At 40.5% G+C, this 19,887-nt stretch overlaps 1 protein-coding gene across 5 annotated transcripts in view; it reads left to right on the forward strand.

The window, feature by feature from the left end:
• MTRR (5-methyltetrahydrofolate-homocysteine methyltransferase reductase) overlaps positions 1 to 19,887 on the forward strand; it is a 152,825-nt gene that overhangs the window by 17,077 nt on the left and 115,861 nt on the right. For all 5 annotated transcript variants that reach the window (XM_032786521.2, XM_075062670.1, XM_075062671.1 and 2 more), the window contains 3 exons: positions 6,048 to 6,165; positions 7,332 to 7,713; positions 14,658 to 14,780. In XM_032786521.2, the coding sequence (XP_032642412.1) occupies positions 6,048 to 6,165; positions 7,332 to 7,713; positions 14,658 to 14,780 (623 nt within the window). The remainder of the gene's footprint in view (positions 1 to 6,047; positions 6,166 to 7,331; positions 7,714 to 14,657; positions 14,781 to 19,887) is intronic.

Raw genomic sequence — 19,887 nt, forward strand, 5'->3', positions numbered from 1 at the left:
ATGACTTCTGACCGTCCCTTCAATCCTGATGTTCTAGATCTTCAAGTGCGTCTCACAAACTGTAAGTTGTATGTATAGAAGTGAGATATATTAAGGTCCTAAATTAACCAGAATACACATGTGAACTTGAAATTGGAATAGCATTACTATGTTTAAGTTATAGTGACAAATGATAACCTTTCATTTACCTGCCCAATATCCAAAGTTCAAGATGTTTTGTGTTTCTGTTGCAATAGTTGTAGGCACTGAAAATTGCCTCAAGCAACATCTCCTGCCTGTTTTAGTTGTTTTCATCAGAAATCATTGTCAGAGAAAGACAAAAAACCTAAATACTAAAAACAAACTGTAGGTTGTAAATTTATGTTAATACCAATTAAATAAATTTTATTTCAGCTAGAACTAAGATTGTTATATGTCACTAATTGAAAGGAGGGAAAAACATATTAAACATACTAGAGAGAAAAAAAAGAGACACAAACATAAAAATGCAGGAAAATTTAGTAGAAAATTTTAAAACCAGGATGGTACATTGAAAACATTAATCTTTGAAATTTCCCATGTCTGTGTCAGGAACCATCAGAGATACTGAGTAAAATATTCAAGCCTAACTTTAGGATAGTCTACACTTTAGAGTTTTTGCACTGTAAATTTCACCGGTGATAGGGAACCGGTGAAAGTAAGTGCTGATTTTGGTATCACTCAATCCTCAGATATCAGAGAGCGTTTCACTACCAGTTCCATCACTGATGAGAGTAGTGCTGTAGGACAGCTATCCCACAGTGCAGCTCTCTTGATAGGTCTTGGGAGCAGGGAGCAAGCAATGGCACTGGGACCTGCTAGTGGCCCTGTGCTGCCCTGCTTCATGTCTCAGGAGTAGTCCCATTAGTTCCTTTTTCCATGGCATATTTTAAAAAATCTCCTGCTGTCTGGCTGCTTTCCCTCCACATCTACAAACAAAGGAAAGGGAGCTCTTCAAACTTCCCAGGGCTTAGGGGAAGGGGCAGACATCAGTGCATCAGAGCACGGAGAGATGCTGGCCAGTGTGGTCACTTGAAATCTGTGGGATATCCGCTGGAGGCCAAAGGCATTTACATGCTAGAACGTGTCTTTCACTTTTCACAAGCAGTGCAAAAGAAACAGTGGTAAGAGCTGTGTGCCTCTTGTGAAGTGTTTTTTATTGGTTAACCTCTGAGTTTCACCGCAAAAAGTCATTAACAGCGTATAGTGCTCCCACGGTTCAGGCAAAAAAGGACTTTTTGCATTTTAAAGTATAGACATACCCGTAGGTCCATAACCTCAATGCTTAGGGCTTGGCTACACTGGAGGTTGCAGCGCTGGTGATGGCTTTACGCGCTGCAACTCACTCACTGTCCCCACTTGCAGGCACATACAGCGGTATCTCCCTGGCTATCAGCGCGGTTGTACTCACCTCGACAAGAGGAATAAAACTCTATAGCGCTGCTAATGCAGTGCTTGCCCACCAATGTGGCCACCAAAAAGCGTGTTTATTGTGCGCCAGGTATTTCGGAGGTATCCCAGAATGCCTGTTTAGCCACTCTGCTCATCGTTCGAACTCTACTGCCCTGGCCTCAGGTGACCCGCCCTTTAAATGCCCCGGGAATTTAGAAAAAATCCCCTTTCTGTTTGCTCAGCCAGGTGTGGAGGCTATCAGTGATCTTTCCAGGTGACCATACCTCCATGCACCAAACGAGCCCCAGCATGAGGCAATGGCAAAGTTGCTGGACCTCATCAGTGTTTGGGGAGGAAGCTGTGCAGTCCCAGCTGCACTCCAGCATAGGAATTATGATATCTATGCGGAGATTATCAAGGCCATGATGGAAAGGGCCATGACCGGGTGCGCCGCAGTGCGAAGGTAGGTAAGTGAAGGAGCTGCGGAGGTGCCTACTGCAAGCCCGCGAGGAGAACCGCCACTCCAGTGCTGCCTCGCCGACCTGCGTTTCTACAAAGAGCTGGGACGTGATATTGGGGTGACCCCACCTCCACGCCAAGGACCACAATGGAAACTTCAGAGCAAGGGGGGGAGGAGGAGGAAAGTGGAGAGTGGAGGTACTGGAGTTTGGGAGGACACCCGAGCCCTGGAGGCATGCACCAGAGGAAGGTAGCTAGTCGCAGCAGCCTGTACTTGGTGGAGGAGACAACAGAGGAGCGGCGTTCCCGGTAGCAGCTTTTATTTTCAGGATGGAAATTTTTCGGGAGAGGAGGGAGGGCTCAGGCTGCAGCATGGCATTGCCTAGATGCGGGAAATTAGCGCATTGATGTGGTCTATCCGTCGCGGTAATCGCCTCGGTAATCCTTCAAAAGTCTCATCCAGTGCATGGGCAATTGCGCGTGCAGATTTATTGGGAGAGCCACTTGTGCCTGTCACAAGGGTATGTCTACACTACAGAAGGTTTTCTTCTCGATTTTACGGAAACCATTTTTTTAAAACAGATTGTATAACTCCAGTGCCACACTAAGCACATTATTCGATGGTGTGCGTCCATGTACCGAGGCTAGTCGTCGATTTCCAGAGCGTTGCACTGTGAGTAGCTATCCTATAGTTCCCGCAGTCTTCCCCCGCCCATTGGAATTCTGGATTGAGATCCCAATGCTCATACGGGGCAAAAACAGTATTGTCGCAAGTGTGATTCTGGGTAAATGTTAGTCACTCAATCCTCTCCATCTTTGAAAGCAACAGCAGACAAATCATTTATAGAGAATACTAATAGGTCAGAAGGGACCAACTGATCATCTAGTCTGACTCCTGCACAAAGCAGGCCACAGAACCCTACCCAATATCCACTTCTATAAAAAAACCCCTAACCTATGTCCGAGTTATTGAAGGTCTTCAAATATGGTGGTATATCTTCTCTTTATCCTTTTTTTCCTTTTCTCCCTCATGGCATGGTGTTCATTGTTGTATGTCTTTGTTTTGAGAGAGTATCCACAATTTGAAGACGTTCAATATTCTAATAACTCGCGACAGAGGTAGGGGTTTTTATAGAAAGTGGATGGGTAGGGTTCTGTGGCCTGCTTGTCAGGAGGTCAGGACTAGATGAATCATGTTGGTCCCTTCTGACCTGATTAGTCTATTAAATTGATTTGTCTGCTGTTGCTTCATGGATGAAGATTGAGTGACTACATTTACCCGAAGTCACCTGCGACACTGTTTTTGCCCCGTCAGTGCATTGGGTCTCAATCCAAATGCCAATGGGGGGGGAGACTGCGGGAAATATTAGGAGAGCACTCACAGTGTGCCATCGCTCTGGAAATCGACGCTAGCTCGTAACATGGCACGCACACCATCGAATTAATGTGCTTAGTTGGTGGCACTGGATTATATTGTACAATCTGTTTTAAAAATGGTTTCCGTAAAATCGGAATAATCCTGTATGAGACATACCCTTTTGACAAGGACACAGTGCTCTCCCAATAAAATCTGCACAAGCGCATTGCCCATGCACTGATGAGACTTTTGAAGGGATTCGAGGCCGATACCGCGACGCTGATAGACCACATCATGCAGCTTTCCGCATCTACGGCATCATGCATGCAGCGTAGCCCTCCCTCCTCTCCGAAAAATTTCCCATCCTGAAAATAAAGCTGCTTACCGGGAAACCCGCTCTCTGTTTGTCTCCACCAAGTACAGGCTGGCTGCGACTAGCTACCTTTCCTTCCTGGCTGCATGCCTCCAGGGACGCGGGTTGTCTCCTCCCAACTCCGAGCTACCCTCACTCTCACTTTCTCCTCCTCCCCCCCTTGCTCTGAAGGTTTCGATTGTGGTCCTTGCGTGGAGGTGGGTCACCCCAAGTATCACGTCCAGCTCTTTGTTAGAAACGGGCCAGGTCGGGGAGGCAGCACTGGTGCGGTTTCCCTCGCGGGCTTTGCAGTAGGCACTCCGCAGTCCTTCACTTTAACCCTGCACTGCGGCGCATCCCGGTCATTGGCCCCTTTCCATCATGGGCCTTGATATCTGCCCATAGATATCATTAATTCCTATGGCTGCGAGTTGCAGCTGGGATGCACACGCTTCCTCCCCCCAAACACTGATGAGGCCAAGCAACTTGCCATATGCTCATGCTGGGGCTCGTTGGTGCATGGAGTATGGTCACCTGGAAAGATTCACTGATAGCACTCCACACCTGGCTGAGCAAACAGGAAGGGGATTTTTCAAATTCCCGGGGCATTTAAAGGGCGGGTCACCTGAGGCCAGGGCAGTAGAGTTCGAACTGATGAGCAGAGTGGCTAAACAGGCATTCTGGGATACCTCCGAATACCTCTGGAGGCCAATAACAGCGCTTTTGGTGGCCACATTGGTGGAGCAGCACTGCATTAGCAGCGCTATAGTTTTTATTCCTCTTGTCGAGGTGGAGTACAACCAGCGCTGTAGCCAGGGAGATACAGCGCTGTATGTGCCTTGCAAGTGTGGACAGTGAGTGAGTTGCAGCGCCGTAAAGCCATCACCAGCGCTGCAACTCTCCAGTGTAGCCAAGCCCTAAGGCAATTGAGGTTATGGACCTACGGGTATGTCTATACTTTAAAATGCAAAAAGTCCCTTTTTTGCCCTAAAACCGTGGGAGCATCTACGCTTGTTAATGACTTTTTGCGGTGAAACTCAGAAGGTTAACCACATAAAAAAAACACCTTCACAAGAGGCACACAGCTCTTACCACTGTTCTTTTTGCACTGCTGTGAAAGTGAAGACACGTTCTAGCAGTGTAAATGCCTTTTGGCCTCCAGCGGATATCCCACAGTTTCAAAAGTGACCACACTGGCCAGCATCTCCGTTGCTCTGATGCACTGATGTCTGCCCCTTCCCCCTAAGCCCTGGGAAGTTTGAAGCTCCCTTTCCCTTTGTTTGTAGATGTGGGAGGGAAAGCAGCCAGACAGCAGGAGATTTTTTTAAAAAATGCCATGGAAGAAACAAGGAACTAATGGGACTCCTGAGACATGAAGCAGGGCAGCACAGGGCACTGAGCAGGGTCCCAGAATGCCTTCTGCTCCCCCGCCTCCCAAGACCTATCAAGAGAGCTGCACTGTGGGATAGCTGTCCTACAGCACTACTCTCATCAGTGATGGAACTGGTAGTGTAAACGCTCTCTGATATCTGAGGAGTTGAGTGAATACACAAATCAGCACTTTACTTTCACCGGTTCCCTATCACCGGTGAAATTTACAGTGCAAAAACTCTAAGTGTAGACATATCCTAAGAGTTATGCTTGAATATTTTTTACTCAGTATCTCTGATGGTTCCTGAGCAAGACAATGGGGAAAATTTCAAGATTAATGTATTTCCATGTACCATCCTGGTTTTAAAATTTATCCTTACTTAAATTTTCCTGCATTTTTAATGTTTTGTCTCTTTTCTTTTTCTCTCTAGTATGTTTAATATGTTTTCCTCCTTTAAATTAGTGACATATTAACAATCTTAGTTCTAGCTGAAATAAATTTATTTATTGGGTATTCACATAAATTTACAACCTACAGTTTGTTTTTAGTTAGTTTAGGTGTTTTGTCTTTCTCTGACAATGATTTCTGATGATAAACACCTAAAACATGGCAGGAAGATGTTGCTTGAGGCATTTTCAGTGCCTACAACTATTGCAACAGAAACACAACATCTTGAACTTGGATATGGGCAGGTAAATGAAGAGGAACCATTTGTCAACTATACCTTAATGTAATCAGCTATTCAATTTTCAGTTCACATGTGTTTTGTTAATTTAGGACTTAAATATATCTACCTTCATATACATACCAACTTACAAGTTTGTGAGACGATTGAATCCTAGAACATCAGGATTGGAAGGGACCTCAGAAGGTCATCTAGTCCAACCCCCTGCTCAAAGGGGGATCAATCCCCAGATAGATTTTTGCCCTAAATTCCTAAAGGGCCCCCTCAAGAACTGAATTTACAACCCTGGGTTTACCAGGCTGTTGCTCAAACCAGTGAGCTACCCGTCCCCCCAATTGGTTTTTACTGTAAATTTTCATTAAATTTTATATCTAATTGTTAGCTATAAACCCTTTTTACATGGATTTTTCAGGTCTAGGAGATTCTGAATACATGTTCTTCTGCAATGGTGGGAAGATAGTAGACAAACGACTCCAGGAACTCGGTGCACAACATTTCTATGAGACTGGACTGGCGGATGATTGCGTAGGGTATGAACACAGTTAAATTGTTTTTTATTTTCTCCCAATAAACACAGGATTAAAGATGAATCCTGCCGGTTGCTGAGTACTCAGTGAAACCAGTAGTAGTTGGCAATGCTAAGCTAAGCATCTGAGTGGATTGAACCCAGCATGAGCTAGAGGAATCGTAGTTATCTTCAGTGAATTTGAATGGGCCTGTTCACTGAGAAGTGGAAGCTGTGAGGGCTCACCACTTCTGAAAACTGCATCTGAAGACCTTTTCATAAACAGTGACATTTTTGGCCTTTTTCTACCTGTATTATGGGTACAAGGTTTTATTACTAGTTTTTAGGTTTAACCAAAGAAAATTCAGTCGTATACATACAGAACAACCACAGTTCTACAATGTCTCTGGAGTTGAAACAGTGGGTTATATGACCTCTAGCTAATATATGGAGACTGGATTCTAACAAAACTGTGACCTCAGCTTCATACAAAGGAGATTAACCCATCTGAGCATACCAGTTTTTGTCTCGCAACAGGAGGAGTCTTCTGTGCAGATTGTTATTGTCTCTCCCCACCACAGTAGCAGGATTAGTTTGAGTACTGCCTGAAATTATCATTTTTTCCTCTATAAAATGGCCCACTAGTCTGAGTGTCGTCTGTTTTCTTTAGAGAGAGAGATTTTTACTGAGAGAAAATAGTTATGTTCTTGTTTTCCTGGTTTCACTTTTCATCAAGTGGAGACCAGAATCTTTGCTATTTATATTGGTTAGGCGTATGAAGGTGCTGGACAGAATAAAACATACAAACATTGCCACAACCATAAGACTTATTTTTGTGTTTTAAAAATACTGAACTTTATTAGTTATGTCTGTAGCTTACAATAAACAGCTGAAAGTCTTGTGTTTTCCAGTTACTCCTATTTTAACTCCTTATGATAAGCTTCATCATAAGAAGATAAAGGTTGTATAGTTGGCAGAAAGAGTGCTTTTTTTCCCTAAATCTGGAAAAAAAATTGTGATGTCAAATGCAAACATGAATTTTTAGTAAAGGAAGTCCTCTTGATAGCAGCTATTTGTGTACATGTAATGAAAAATGAAAAGTGTCAAGTCTTTTTTGTTCTTTTGATTATCTGTAAGAATTAAAAGTGAAGTAAGTTATTCTTTACCTCCACTTTGCCTTGTTTATTTCAGTTTGGAAATAGTGGTTGAGCCATGGATTGATGGGCTTTGGCTTGCCCTTAAAAGAGAATTTTCATCACGGATCATAAAAGAAGACATGAGCAACAATCTCGGGGCTGTGTCTAATGGTATCTCTGCAGTGACTGTAGACCCAAGAATGTCAGGAGCATGCAGCTTAGACTCAGAAATACAGCATTTGAAGTTAGAAGATTTAGAAGTGAAGGCTACTGATGCTTTATCCCAAAGACCAGCTAATGTTCATTCTGTCGTGTCTGTTCAAAATACTGAACCTTCACTTGATCGATCAGTCCCTCCTCTTTCAGAGTCCACTCTTAACATTCCTGCTCTGCCATCAGAATATATAGATGTACAGTTTCAGGACAGCACTGGCCAGGTAAGAACTTCAGAGTTTTGGTTGATAAAAGATAGAAAATTCTGATCAATGGATGTTTTCACTCATGATCCTATAGTTAAATGGAGTGTAGTTGCAGCTGTGTTTGTCCTGGGAGATTAGAGACAAGATGAGTGATGTAATATTTTTTTTATTGGACCAACTTCTGTTGGTGAGAGAGACAAGTTTTCAAGCTGAAAAAGAGCTCAGTGTGGCTCAAAAGCTTGTTTCTCTTGCCAGCAGAAGTTGGTCCAATGAAAGACATTACCTCCCCCACCTTGTGTCTCTGTAGTTAAATGGGACATTTGACCAAATTTCTAAGGCATATATATTTCTGAGGAAAGCAGATTTTCATATTACTTTATAAATAACAAATGTCTGCTTATATCTGAATGTTTGTCAGTTTAGCGGACAGTGACCTGACAAGTATAACCAGTTACATCAGACAAGATGATAAGCCCTCTCTAAGGAAATCACACCAAAATGCTAGGAAGTGAACAAATTTAATTGCTGGAATCATCAAAAGTTTATTTTGTAGTAATGAAAAACTCCTTCCATTAGAATCATAGAATATCAGGGTTGGAAGGGACCTCAGGAGGTCATCTAGTCCAACCCTCTGCTCAAAGCAGGACCAATTCCCAACTAAATCATCCCAGCCAGGGCTTTGTCAAGCCTGACCTTAAAAACCTCTAAGGAAGGAGATTCCACCACCTCCCTAGGTAACCCATTCCAATTCAAATCAGTCTAGTCCAATTTTCATTCAAAACGCAGTACTTTACAAAAGTCAGAAATGATCGTGCAAAAACAGCTCAAAATACAGCTTCCTAGTCAATAACTGTGACAAACTTGTCATCGTAATAACATCATATTAGTTTTACTGTTGTGAATTGAACAATAAATTGCAGGTTAAAAGCTAGCAAGTGGTTGATGTTGGTGCTTTAAGCTCAATATGCTTTTACAAAGAAGACATTTTAAACTATAGCATACTATGCAAAACAAAACAAACAAAGCCTCCACAGCCTCAGCTTGTGATCTTTTGCACTCTATAGCTGTGAAGTCCAGAATGGTCTAGAAAATACAGCTAAAAGCAGTACTTTGTTTGCCAGACCATGAGCATTTGGTTCATTTGGTTTTATTTCTATGTTTCTTTCAGATGACAGTTGGAATTCTGACATGCTCTTTGTTTTATTTTAGTTTTGAAATAAAATCCCATGTGAACTTGGAAGTTGAGAGAGATAGTGTTTGCTTTTTTTTAATTTTTATTTTTTTTAAAAATCAAGTTGATAGCTAACTTTCTTCCAGTCAGCTGTTGTAAACCTGCTCTCTGCCCTTTTGGTGCTTGTGATGAGACAGATTCAAAGTTTGACAGGAGTTATACTAACCGAGAAATGAGAAGTATGTTGAAATAATATTTTAGATCCCAGGTAAACACCTTTCTGCAGATGGAGCCAGAACTTCCTTGGTTAACCAAGGAACTGTGCATTTTGATGTAGTACTCAACAGTAGAAAATTTAAAATTCTTAGCTTCAAAGGGCCAAAACTCTTCTATATACACTCTGAAAACCTCTGGACTGTTGTTAAAAAGTGAGACATCTTAACAATTCTCTGTTTCTTTGAAACAATGAAAATAAAGCATTTGAATAGTTTTTGTATTGTTTTAAATTCTAGAAACATTAAGCTTTCATTTTAATCTGTGAATGAAAACTTTAACAATTTTAGAACGTTAAAAGGCAAACGATAAGAAAATGAACATTCTAGTTATGCATTTGAGATCTATTAGGAAACAATGAGAGAATTATAGAACTAGAAGTTGAGAGGGGAAGAGGAAAGGGAAAAAGTGGAGTCACTGTCTAGGTGCATGGCTAAGGAGTGAAATTAATTGTCATTGGATGTTGAACACAGGAGTCTTAAACTGGCAGCAGGGAGCATTTAGAAATTTCTGGAAGGAGAGTAGGGCATCTGATAATGTGGCATTATACAAAGCTGATTATATTTCATCCTATTTTTCAGTCTTCACAGTATTGAATGAACTGGATGTTTTTTTCTTACCCTGTAAGTGTAGTAAATTTGAAGACTACGGATCAATAGTACAAATAGGTGATTAGTGTTTACACCCAAATTGTGTCCTGGTTAGCCTGGTAGGCAGAGGAGGAAGTAGTGTAAGGTGCCTCCTTACAGCCTGCCCTGGCTACCTGCCGCACAGGAATAGAAGCAGCTGTGGTGTAGGTGGGCAAGAGAGAACAGAGAATGAGTAGAGTGTTGGTGGGCACATGCCACACCATCACAGTGGGTGGTATGAAAAGCAAATTGTTAAGTTAGAGGGTGCTAATTAGGTTCCTGGGTGCACTGGCTGATATCTGCCCAGGTCTAAAAGGAAAGATGTGACACCTGTCATGATGTGTTCAGATTTGCTGATGGATGCATGCTGAGTATTTTTTTTTTTTCCTGCTAGGATCTTTTGCAATTCAAGCCCAGGGTTGTGAGTTCAATCCTTGCGGAGACCATTTAGGGATCTGGGACAAAAATCTGTCTGGGGATTGGTCCTGCTTTGAGCAGGGGGTTGGACTAGATGACCTCCTGAGGTCCCTTGCAATCCTGATATTCTGTGATTTTTGTAGAATGTTGAAGCCTCTTTCTCATAAGTGGGAATAGATGTTAACACACAGCTACTTGACCCTGAGGCAGTTTCCTCAAAAAAATGTAGACCACAAAAGCTTATGCTGAAATAAATTTGTTAGTGTCTAAGGTGCCACAAGTACTCCTGTTCTTTTTGCGGATACAGACTAACGCGGCTGCTACTCTGAAACCTGTCAAAAAAAATGTGCCTTTTTATTTTTAGGATCCAAACTCACAGTGCCTGTGGTTTGCAGCAACAAGCATTTTTAGAAAAAACTGCTGGCTTAAGTGGGACGTTTTCCAAACCAATGTTAGTATAAAGGTTGATTAGGAAATCAGTTGTGAAGTATGCCTTGGATGCTGATAACATGGCCCAAAGACAGAGATGCTATATGGCAGAGTGACCAGGGATTGTAAACTGTAAAAATGAAGGTTAACGTGGAAGGCCTTGGTTCCTTCGAGTCAATGAGCCACTTGAGGAGACTGATGTGCCTTATCCTGAGGCCAGCCACCTGTGGGAAGAGGTGAAGACAACACTGACTAGGTTATGCCAACTGATCAAGATAGCCCATTTGAAATAGGAATAATTAAAGTTTATATACTAGACATGTATTCTCTGATGCACTGTTGCTTTCACAGTGGTGCAGCTGAGCTGGCACATGAGGGTAGCATGCATTATGCTATGTATACACTAGGTACAGTTTACTCCTCCCCTGAGGATGGAGTTGGTTGAGTGAGCATGTATCGCAGGCTCTTTTCCCTAGGCTATTCCTGGGGCAGTGCAACAACATGTTGTCTCTACTTATCTCACAGTCTAGCCCTTAGTGATAAACTCATACTCTGATGTTTGGTAATTTAGCTCAGCATACCTGAAGCTGAAGGGAGAGTTGAGACAAGCAATTGAGTGGAAGAAAATAACAGAAACATATTTTTTTCTAAATTAAAATGTAAGCATTGCCAAGCAATAGAATGGAACTGCTCTGCTTGGTCAATGCTCATAAAAGCCACCCACTGGTGTGTAGCACAGGAATGTTACCATGCATGACAGTTTAGAAAACTAGCTTAAGGGACCCAGATTAGCTACAAATAAATGAATTAGAGCATCTCCAAGATATAAAAAAGTAGCCTTCAACACACTTTCTTACTTTAAGGCTTTGGTAGATGTTTGGCTCTAATCTTAAAAGGATTTTATAAAATTCTAATCTAGACCTTGAGAATGGCACCTCTACTTCTGCCCTTTCTCTGTTATTTTCTGATATTTACCCAGAAAAACTATTAGTAGTTTTTTCCACCCATTTCCACCTGTTTTTGTTGTTGTAATAAACATTGATAAATTCCTGGGAAAAATTAAATAAAATAAACACTGAAAATGAAGGGTCCTTAGTATCTTTTAGTGTCTCTCTTTCTCAGCTGTTTGTTGGACAAATCCAAATGGTTCCCAGTGCTTCCAGAGTATGGATAGTAGAGGAAAAAAATTTCACAGTCAAGTCTGTTTTTTCCTTACTGTTGTTTTTGACGGGGACAGTTAGAACTGCTCAGCAAGTTGGGTCCTCTTGGTTCCCCTATTGTTCCCCTGTTGCCTATGTGTTTTCCAAGATCTCATGTTACAGCATCCCCTTCCTTCTAAGGAAAGCTAAAGGCAGCTCCTACTGAAGCCCATCAACTCAGATCTTAGCATCACCAAAAAAAGATTTCTTCTCATCCACTCTCAAGTTCAGGGCTGGGTACGTGCCTCTTTAGTGATTTATTTGGCTCTGAGTCTGAGTGACTGGAACTAAAACATTCTGAGAGCAATTTAACATGTTTTTTAAGGATTAACAGTTCAAAATGAATATTATTCATTCCTCTGCTTTAATTATAAGGAGTCTTTAGGATTAGAGCTGGGTGAAATTTTTCAGACTAATCATTTGTTTGAAAAAAGAAAACCGTTTCAGTATACAGGAACTCCTCACTTAAAGTTGTCCAGGTTAACCTTGTTTTGATGTTAAGTTACTGATCAGTTAGGGAATATGCTCATTTAAAGTTGTGAAATGCTCCCTTCTAATGTCCTTTGGCAGCCGCCTGTTTTGTCCACTGCTTGCAGGAAGAGCAGCCTTTTGCAGCTAGCTGGTGGGGTGGCTGGAATCAGGGTGGACCGGCAGCCCTCCATCAGCTCCCCCTATCAGCTCCCCACTCCCCTAAGTTCCCTGTGCAGCAGCTGTCCCTCCCCCCCCTACTGTCATGTGCTTCTCCTGCCGTCTGCCTTGGAGCTGCTCCCAGAGACTGCTGCTTGCTGTACTGGGGGAAGCGGGGACTAATGTCAGGGTGTCTCCCTCTCCCCCCTGCTCCTGCACCCCGCTTATCCCATCTTCCATAGAGCAGGGGGGACACAAGACAGGAGGGAGCTTCTAACCAGTAGCTGCAGGTCTCAAGTCTCAGCAAGCTGATTTAATTAACAAGGCAGTGTGCTAAAGCTTGGGGTCAGCTACTTAAAGGGGAAATGCGCATCTTTTTCTCTGACACACAGGGTGTGTGTCTTTGTCTGATCTCCCTCCTTTCCTACTGCCTTGTAGAGTGTTGTGAGAGTTAACCCTTGAGGGCTCAGTCAATTGCTAGTTTATTTAGCAGTAAGGCATTCCCTGGGAAATATCACACCGTCTGACTCCTCCACCTCAATCAAGCTTCACAATCATCATCACTGTGTACCAGTATTAAATTGTTTGTTTAAAACTTATACTGCATGTGTGTGTATGTGTATATATAGTCTTTTGTCTGGTGAAAAAAATGTCCCTGGAATCCAACCCCCTCATTTTCATTAATTCTTATGGGGAAATTGGATTCGCTTAACATTGTTTCGCTTAAAGTCGCATTTTTCAGGAACATACCTACAATGTTAAGGGAGGAGTTACTGTAGCTGAAACTATTTGTGAAGTTGATGTCAATTAATTAAATAGTTTGGCCCCAAAAATTTGGGGAGGGACTGACGTGTCATTCACAAAGAAGGAGTTGGTGATGATGGTGCCCGTTCATAATGACAATGAATACTCATTGTGCCAAAGAAAAGTGTGAACATGACTATATAATCTGGTGAACAGGACACTTACCTGGGATCTGGGGGACCCAAGTTCCTGCTCCAATGCTTTTTTAAAACTATTTACACAAAGTGGAACAATCTCAACTGAAAGGATTGAGAGACCCACACACCAGAATATACCGTAGTCCAGTAGTTAAGGCACTCTCCTGTAGAAAGTGAGACCCAAGTTCAAATAATTTCTTCATGTGAGGCATAGGAGAAAATTGAACCTCGGTCTCCCACATATCAGGTGAATGCCCTAATGGCTGGGCTAAAAGTTATATGGAGAGTGGCACCACCGAATCCTCTTCTCTTCCTCTGGGTGTTTTTGTGAACAAATGTGTGGAAAATCCATTCAGGCTTGAACCAAAATGGATTTTTTTCAGTTCACTGAAATTGTTTGCAATGTTTGTTTCAGTTTGACTTGGGGAAAAAAAAATATATATATATTTTTGGAACTGCCAGCAAACTAAAAAAATTAGTTGGAGTCTGGTGGCATCTTAAAGACGAACAGATTTATTTGGAGTGAAAATTACAGATACAGGCATTATATAGTGACATATGAAGGGAAGGGAGTTACCTAACAAGTGGAGAACCAGTGTTGATAGGGCCAATTCGATGAGAGTGGATGTAGTTTGCCAATGAATTTTAATTCTGCTGTTTCTCTTTGAATTTAACACCATTAATTTGGACTTGATTAGGGACTGGGAGTGGCTGGCTCATTACAAAAGCTGCTTTGCCTTTCTGGGAATTGACACTTCCTCATCTGTTGTTGTGGTCTATATTTCTAATCTTGAATAAATTTTAAATGTTTTATATTCTTACTTTCAATATTCATTAATTATGGTGTTAGCCACTCTGTCATCTTTTCCTCATACAGTATCTGATATAATTGCCACTTCTAAATTGGCTCTTTTAAGGTAACTCTTCAAAAAGAAAACTACTGTATCTGTATTTGGTATCCACTTTAGCAGTGAATTGTCAAACTGTATTTCCCCCGCTTGCCCCCATTTGGGCTTATTACATTTTAGAATTGGTTTGAAAGTGCTCGTCTTTGTACTTGGGTATGAATTTTTTAAAAAGGTATGGGGGAGATACCGTATGTGTATAAAGAGTGCATGTTTACGGTGTGGTTTGGAATTCTCTTTTTCGGGTGTTAATATGAAAAAGAAAATGGTCCTACTAATTACTTGTGAGTTTATTTGCACATGTTATATAGTAGGTTGCCATACAATTGGTTATATTTAATCAGATTAAACTTTTATGTCCTTGTTTTCAGGAACTCAGTGTGTCCTCATTGATTTCAGATGGTATAGTCTTCCATGTTCCAGTGACCAAAGCAGTTCAGCTCACTAAGGAAGATGCAGTAAAAACAGCTTTGCTGTTAGAACTTGATATTTCTGTAAGTTGATAAACATCCTCAGCTGGTGGAAGAAAGGGTACAAAATATTAATTGGAGAACAGAGCTGTTAAGAGTGATGTTATATGCTAATCATCTGGGTTATATTATTAAAATATCTTTCTACAGTGGGTTGAAGTGTAGGTCAACTGAGATTGATCTTGTTTGTAATCCAAAGTATCTCACTCATTCTGTAGAGGGTATGGCCCCACATAAGCTAACATTTAATAGTTGTTACATATTTTGTATGTTTTGTATTCAAGTAGTTTACTAGTCTTAATAATTCATTGCTAGTAATTTAATGAGTCTTTATTTAGATACATAATTAACATATATGCAGAGCAGCTTAACTCAGATCAATCTATCAGTCCCGCATCACATCAACTCACTTCTCCCACTGTCAGCTCCCACACCCTAGAGAGTCCATTCGTTTTCTTAAAGACACAATAACACCACATATACTTTCTTAAATTTTTTTGGCACAAATTTATATGTGTGTGTGTATCTGTTTGTCTACAATCTCAGAATTAACTGCTTGCTGTACGTGTTTTAACAAGTCCTTGATACAATGACCATCTAACTTCTGTATTTGCTATAATGTTGAAGTTGCTCTTATGACTTAGAGGGATGATATCGTTTTCATTTTCTTGTTGCTCTTGATGTGGTGGTATATCATTTCTTTTTTCAGCTGAGTTTGATAATTGCAGGTAACAATTGCAAATATCTCCAATTTTGTCTATACATTTGACCATCATTAGTCATGTCACAAGATTGAGGTGTTACGCCTTTTGTTACAGTGGCTTTCTGAGCCCAATTTCTGCCATTTAGATATGTACTCTATCATTTGGGTTTCAAATAAGGTAGTTCATGCGATCCTTTATCATGATAATTCTTTTGATACAAATGTGACTGGTATTTATATTTTGCTAATTTCCTTTTTTCATTCAGATTTGTTTTTCACTTCTGAGTAACTTTTAGCTAATTTTTTAAAACTTTTTAAAATTCTTTTTATAACTTCCCTTACTCTTGGTACCATGTGTTGTTTTATATTCAGATAATCTACTCATCTTTAATACATGTAGTGTTCTTTTAGTCGTGTTGGTCCAATGATATTAGAGAGACAAGAGATATTGGGTGAGGTAATATCTTTTATTGGACCAACTTTTGTGGGTGAGAGACACAAGCTTTTGAGCTACACAAAGGTCTTCTTCAGTTCTGGGAAAAGAACTCTAAACATCACAGCTAAATGCAAGGTGGAACAGATTGTTTAGCATAAGCAGGTAGTACATATTCTAAGAGATCTAAGAGATGGCCTGTTAATACCTCTGTAGTCACAGGAGAAAAAGAGTGGGTTATTGGGTTACAGATTGTTGTAATAAGCCATAAATGCAGTATTTATCTTTAGTCCATGATTTTTAGTGCCTAGCAGAATTACGAATTTAAGATTCCAGGCTTGTCTTCTGAAAGTGTTGTGTAGGTTTCCTTTGAGGATGAGGGCTTATAGGTCAGACATAGAGGACTGCTTTGTGAAAAATCACAAACATCACATCTACCATAATCTCTCTACCACCGAAACAGCCATACAGACCCTGAGATGTAACCACCAGATAGTGATGAAACCAGCGGATGAAGGGGGTGCCATCTTAGTCCTCAACCGTGATGACTACATTAATGACATCATCTACTAGAAAGAATTCAAAGACCACCTCATACGACAATTTACCCAGGAACTTAAGGATATAATCAAATCCTTTCCCAAACAACTCCAAGCGAAACTGTACAGACTCTTCTCCCACAAACCCAACCCCATGGACATTCTGCATGGACAGATGGCCTAAACTCCCTCATAGATTTCCACCACAACTTCTTACCAACAGAAGTTGGTCCAATAAAAGATAGTACCTCACCCACCTTGTCTCTCTAGTCTTTAATAATAATAATTCATTGCTCGTAAATTAACTGTCTTTATTAAATACATAGTTAACGTATATACAGAGCGTCTGAGCTCAGGTCAGTCTCTCAGTTTAACCTCAAACCAAGGACCTCCTCCAGCTGTCAGCTCCCACGTCCTAGAGATTCTGTTCATTCTCTTAAAGCCACATTAATATCACAGTGACTTCTGTTAATTTTGGATTGAGTGAGATTAGTTTTGTGGAAGATTCTTTCAGTAAAAGAAAGGGGTTAAAGTAACCAGAAATGAGGAAAATGAGGAGAGAGGTGGATGTCAGGAAAAATGACAAAAAGAGTCCATGAATACACAACTTTGAAGATGTTTTGAAACACTGGGTAATAAGGTAAAACTTGTATTCCATGATACTTAATGCATGCAAGCATTGATCTTCCTTGCATTGTGTAGCAGGAATGAGGTCCGGTCAAGTGATATTGGCACAAGACAGGAAGCTAGGAATTCCTGAGTCTAATTCTGGCTTTGACACTGACTTTCTTTGTGTCTCCATATCACTTAAACTCTCTGCCTCTATTTTCCTAGTTGTAAAAACAGAATGACTTGACTTTACTCAGGGAAAACTAGAGGAAAAGCACCATACAGGAGCTAGGTGGTATTGTATGGATATTGTTTAAATAAAGTTAGCATTTTTATCAATGTACTCTATACAACCAATATAGAATTCTGTAGAATTCTACTGCAGTGATATCACAGTCTGTTCAATTCTGCAGGTCCTTAAAGAAACTTCTGTAGGCCCTTTAACCCTATTGGTTTAATAATTTTTTTATTTCAATAGTACTTTTTCAGAAATGCTTGCTTGGTTACAATTAGGGTTTGTTTTTAAATGATTCTACCCCAAATTTTGAAACAGGTCAGCTCCTAAGGGAGCATGCACTCTTCCGTGTGTGTGTGTGTGTGTGTGTGTGTGTGTAAAACCCCAATTTACATGAACATCCAAAGATTTGCACTCCTGAGTCAGGCTCAAAAGTGCATGCACTTATTTGAACATTTGGGCCTCTGTTGTTAAAATCACAGAGTCATTTTTGCCTCGTGCACCTTATGAATAAATGTTTTTATTATTGTTGTTGCCTACACACTGTCTACATGCTTTGTACAATGCATGCTGGAGTTTCATAAGGACAACATAAGAAAGTCCATAGCGGGTCAGACTAATGGTCAGTCTAGCCTAATATCCTGTCTTTTGATGATGACCAATGCCATGTGCTTCAGAGGGAATGAACAGATCCATCCACTGTCGTCTGTTCCCAGCTTCTAGCAGTCAGAGGCTAGGGACACCCGCCTCATGGGGTTGCCTCGATGTTCATCTTTGCTAATAGCCCTTGATGGGCCTTTCCTCCATGAACTTATCTAATTCTTTTTTGAACACTGTTATACTTCACAGTATCCCCTGGCAATGAGTTCCACAGATGGACTGTGTGTTATGTGAAGTACTTCCTTCTATTTGTTTTAAGCCTGCTGCTTATTGATTTCATTGTGTGATCCCTGGTCTTTGTGCCATGTGAAGAAGTAAATAACACATTCACTTTCTCCACACCAGTCACAATTGTATAGATCTCTATCATATCCCCTCTTAGTCATCTCTTTTCCAAGTTAAAAAGTCCCAGTCTTTCTAATCTCTTCTCATGCAAATATTTGAACTGTAAAAAAACAAAAGAAATAGTATTTTTCAATTCATCTAATACAAGTTCTGTAGTGCAATCTCTTTATCATGAAATTTGAACTTATCAATGTAGAATGATATACAAAAAATTACTGCACTTAAAAATAAAACAATGTAAAACTTCAGCGCCTACAAGTCCACTCAGTCCTACTTCTTGTTCAGCCAATCGCTCACACAAACAAGTTTGTTTAAATTTGCAGGAGATAATGCTGCCCACTTCTTGTTTATAATGTCACCTGTAAGTGAGAACAGGCATTTACATGGCACTGTTGTAGCCGGCTTCGCAAGATAGATATGTGCCAGATGCACCAAAGATTATGTCTCTTCATGCTTCAACCACCATTCCAGAGGACATGCGTCCATACTGATGACAGGTTCTGCTCGATAACAATCCAAAGTGGTACGGACTGAGGCGCATTTATTTTTATTATCTGAATCAGATGCCACTAGCAGAAGGTTGATTTTCTTTTTCGGTGGTTCGGGTTCTGTGGTTTCCACATTGGAGTGGTGCTCTTTTAATTCTTCTGAAAGCATGTTCCACATCTCCTCCCTCTCAGATTTTGGAAGGCACTTCAGATTCTTAAACCTTGGGTCCAGTGCAGTAGTTATCTTTAGAAATCTCACATTGGTACCTTCTTTGTGTTTTGTCAACTCTGCAGCGAAAATGTTCTTAAAATTAACAATGTGTTGAGTCATCATCCAAAACTGCTATAACTTGAAATATATGGCAGAATGCAGGTAAAACAGAGCAGGAGACATGCAGTTCTCCCCCAAGTAGTTCAGTCACAAATTTAATTAACCCCCTTCTTTTTTAATGAGTATCATCAGCATGGAAGCGTGTCCTCTGGAATGGTGGTCGAAGCATGAAGGGGCATACGAATGCTTAGCATATCTGGCACATAAATACCTTGCAATGGCGGTTACAAAAGTGCCATGCGAATGCCTGTTCTCACTTTCAGGTGACATTGTAAATAAAAAGCGGGCAGCATTATCTCCCATAAATATAAACAAGCTTGTCTGTGTGAGCAATTGGCTGAACAAGAAGTAGGACTGAGTGGACTTGTAGTTTCTAAAGTTTTACATAGTTTTGTTTTGAGTGCAGTTATGTAACAAACAAAAAAATCTGCACTTTCATAATAAAAAGATTTCACTACAGTACTTGTGTAAGGTGAATTGAAAAATAATATTTCTTCTGTTTATCATTTTTACAGTGCAAATACTTGTAATAAAAATAATGTAAAGTGAGTACTATACCTTTTTGTTTTCTGTGTTGTAATTTAAATCAATATACTTGAAAAGGTAGAAAAATATCCACAAATATTTAATAATTTTCAACTGGCAATTCTGTTTTTTAATAGTGTGATTAAAAGTATGATTAATCGCGATTAATTTTTTGAGTTAATCACATGAGTTAACTGTGATTAATCGACAGCCCTACTTTGCATTTATCAACCTTGAATTTCATGTGTCATTTTGTTTCCCAG

Source organism: Chelonoidis abingdonii, chromosome 2 (genome assembly GCF_003597395.2).
Source record: "Chelonoidis abingdonii isolate Lonesome George chromosome 2, CheloAbing_2.0, whole genome shotgun sequence".
NCBI lineage: Eukaryota > Metazoa > Chordata > Testudines > Testudinidae > Chelonoidis > Chelonoidis abingdonii.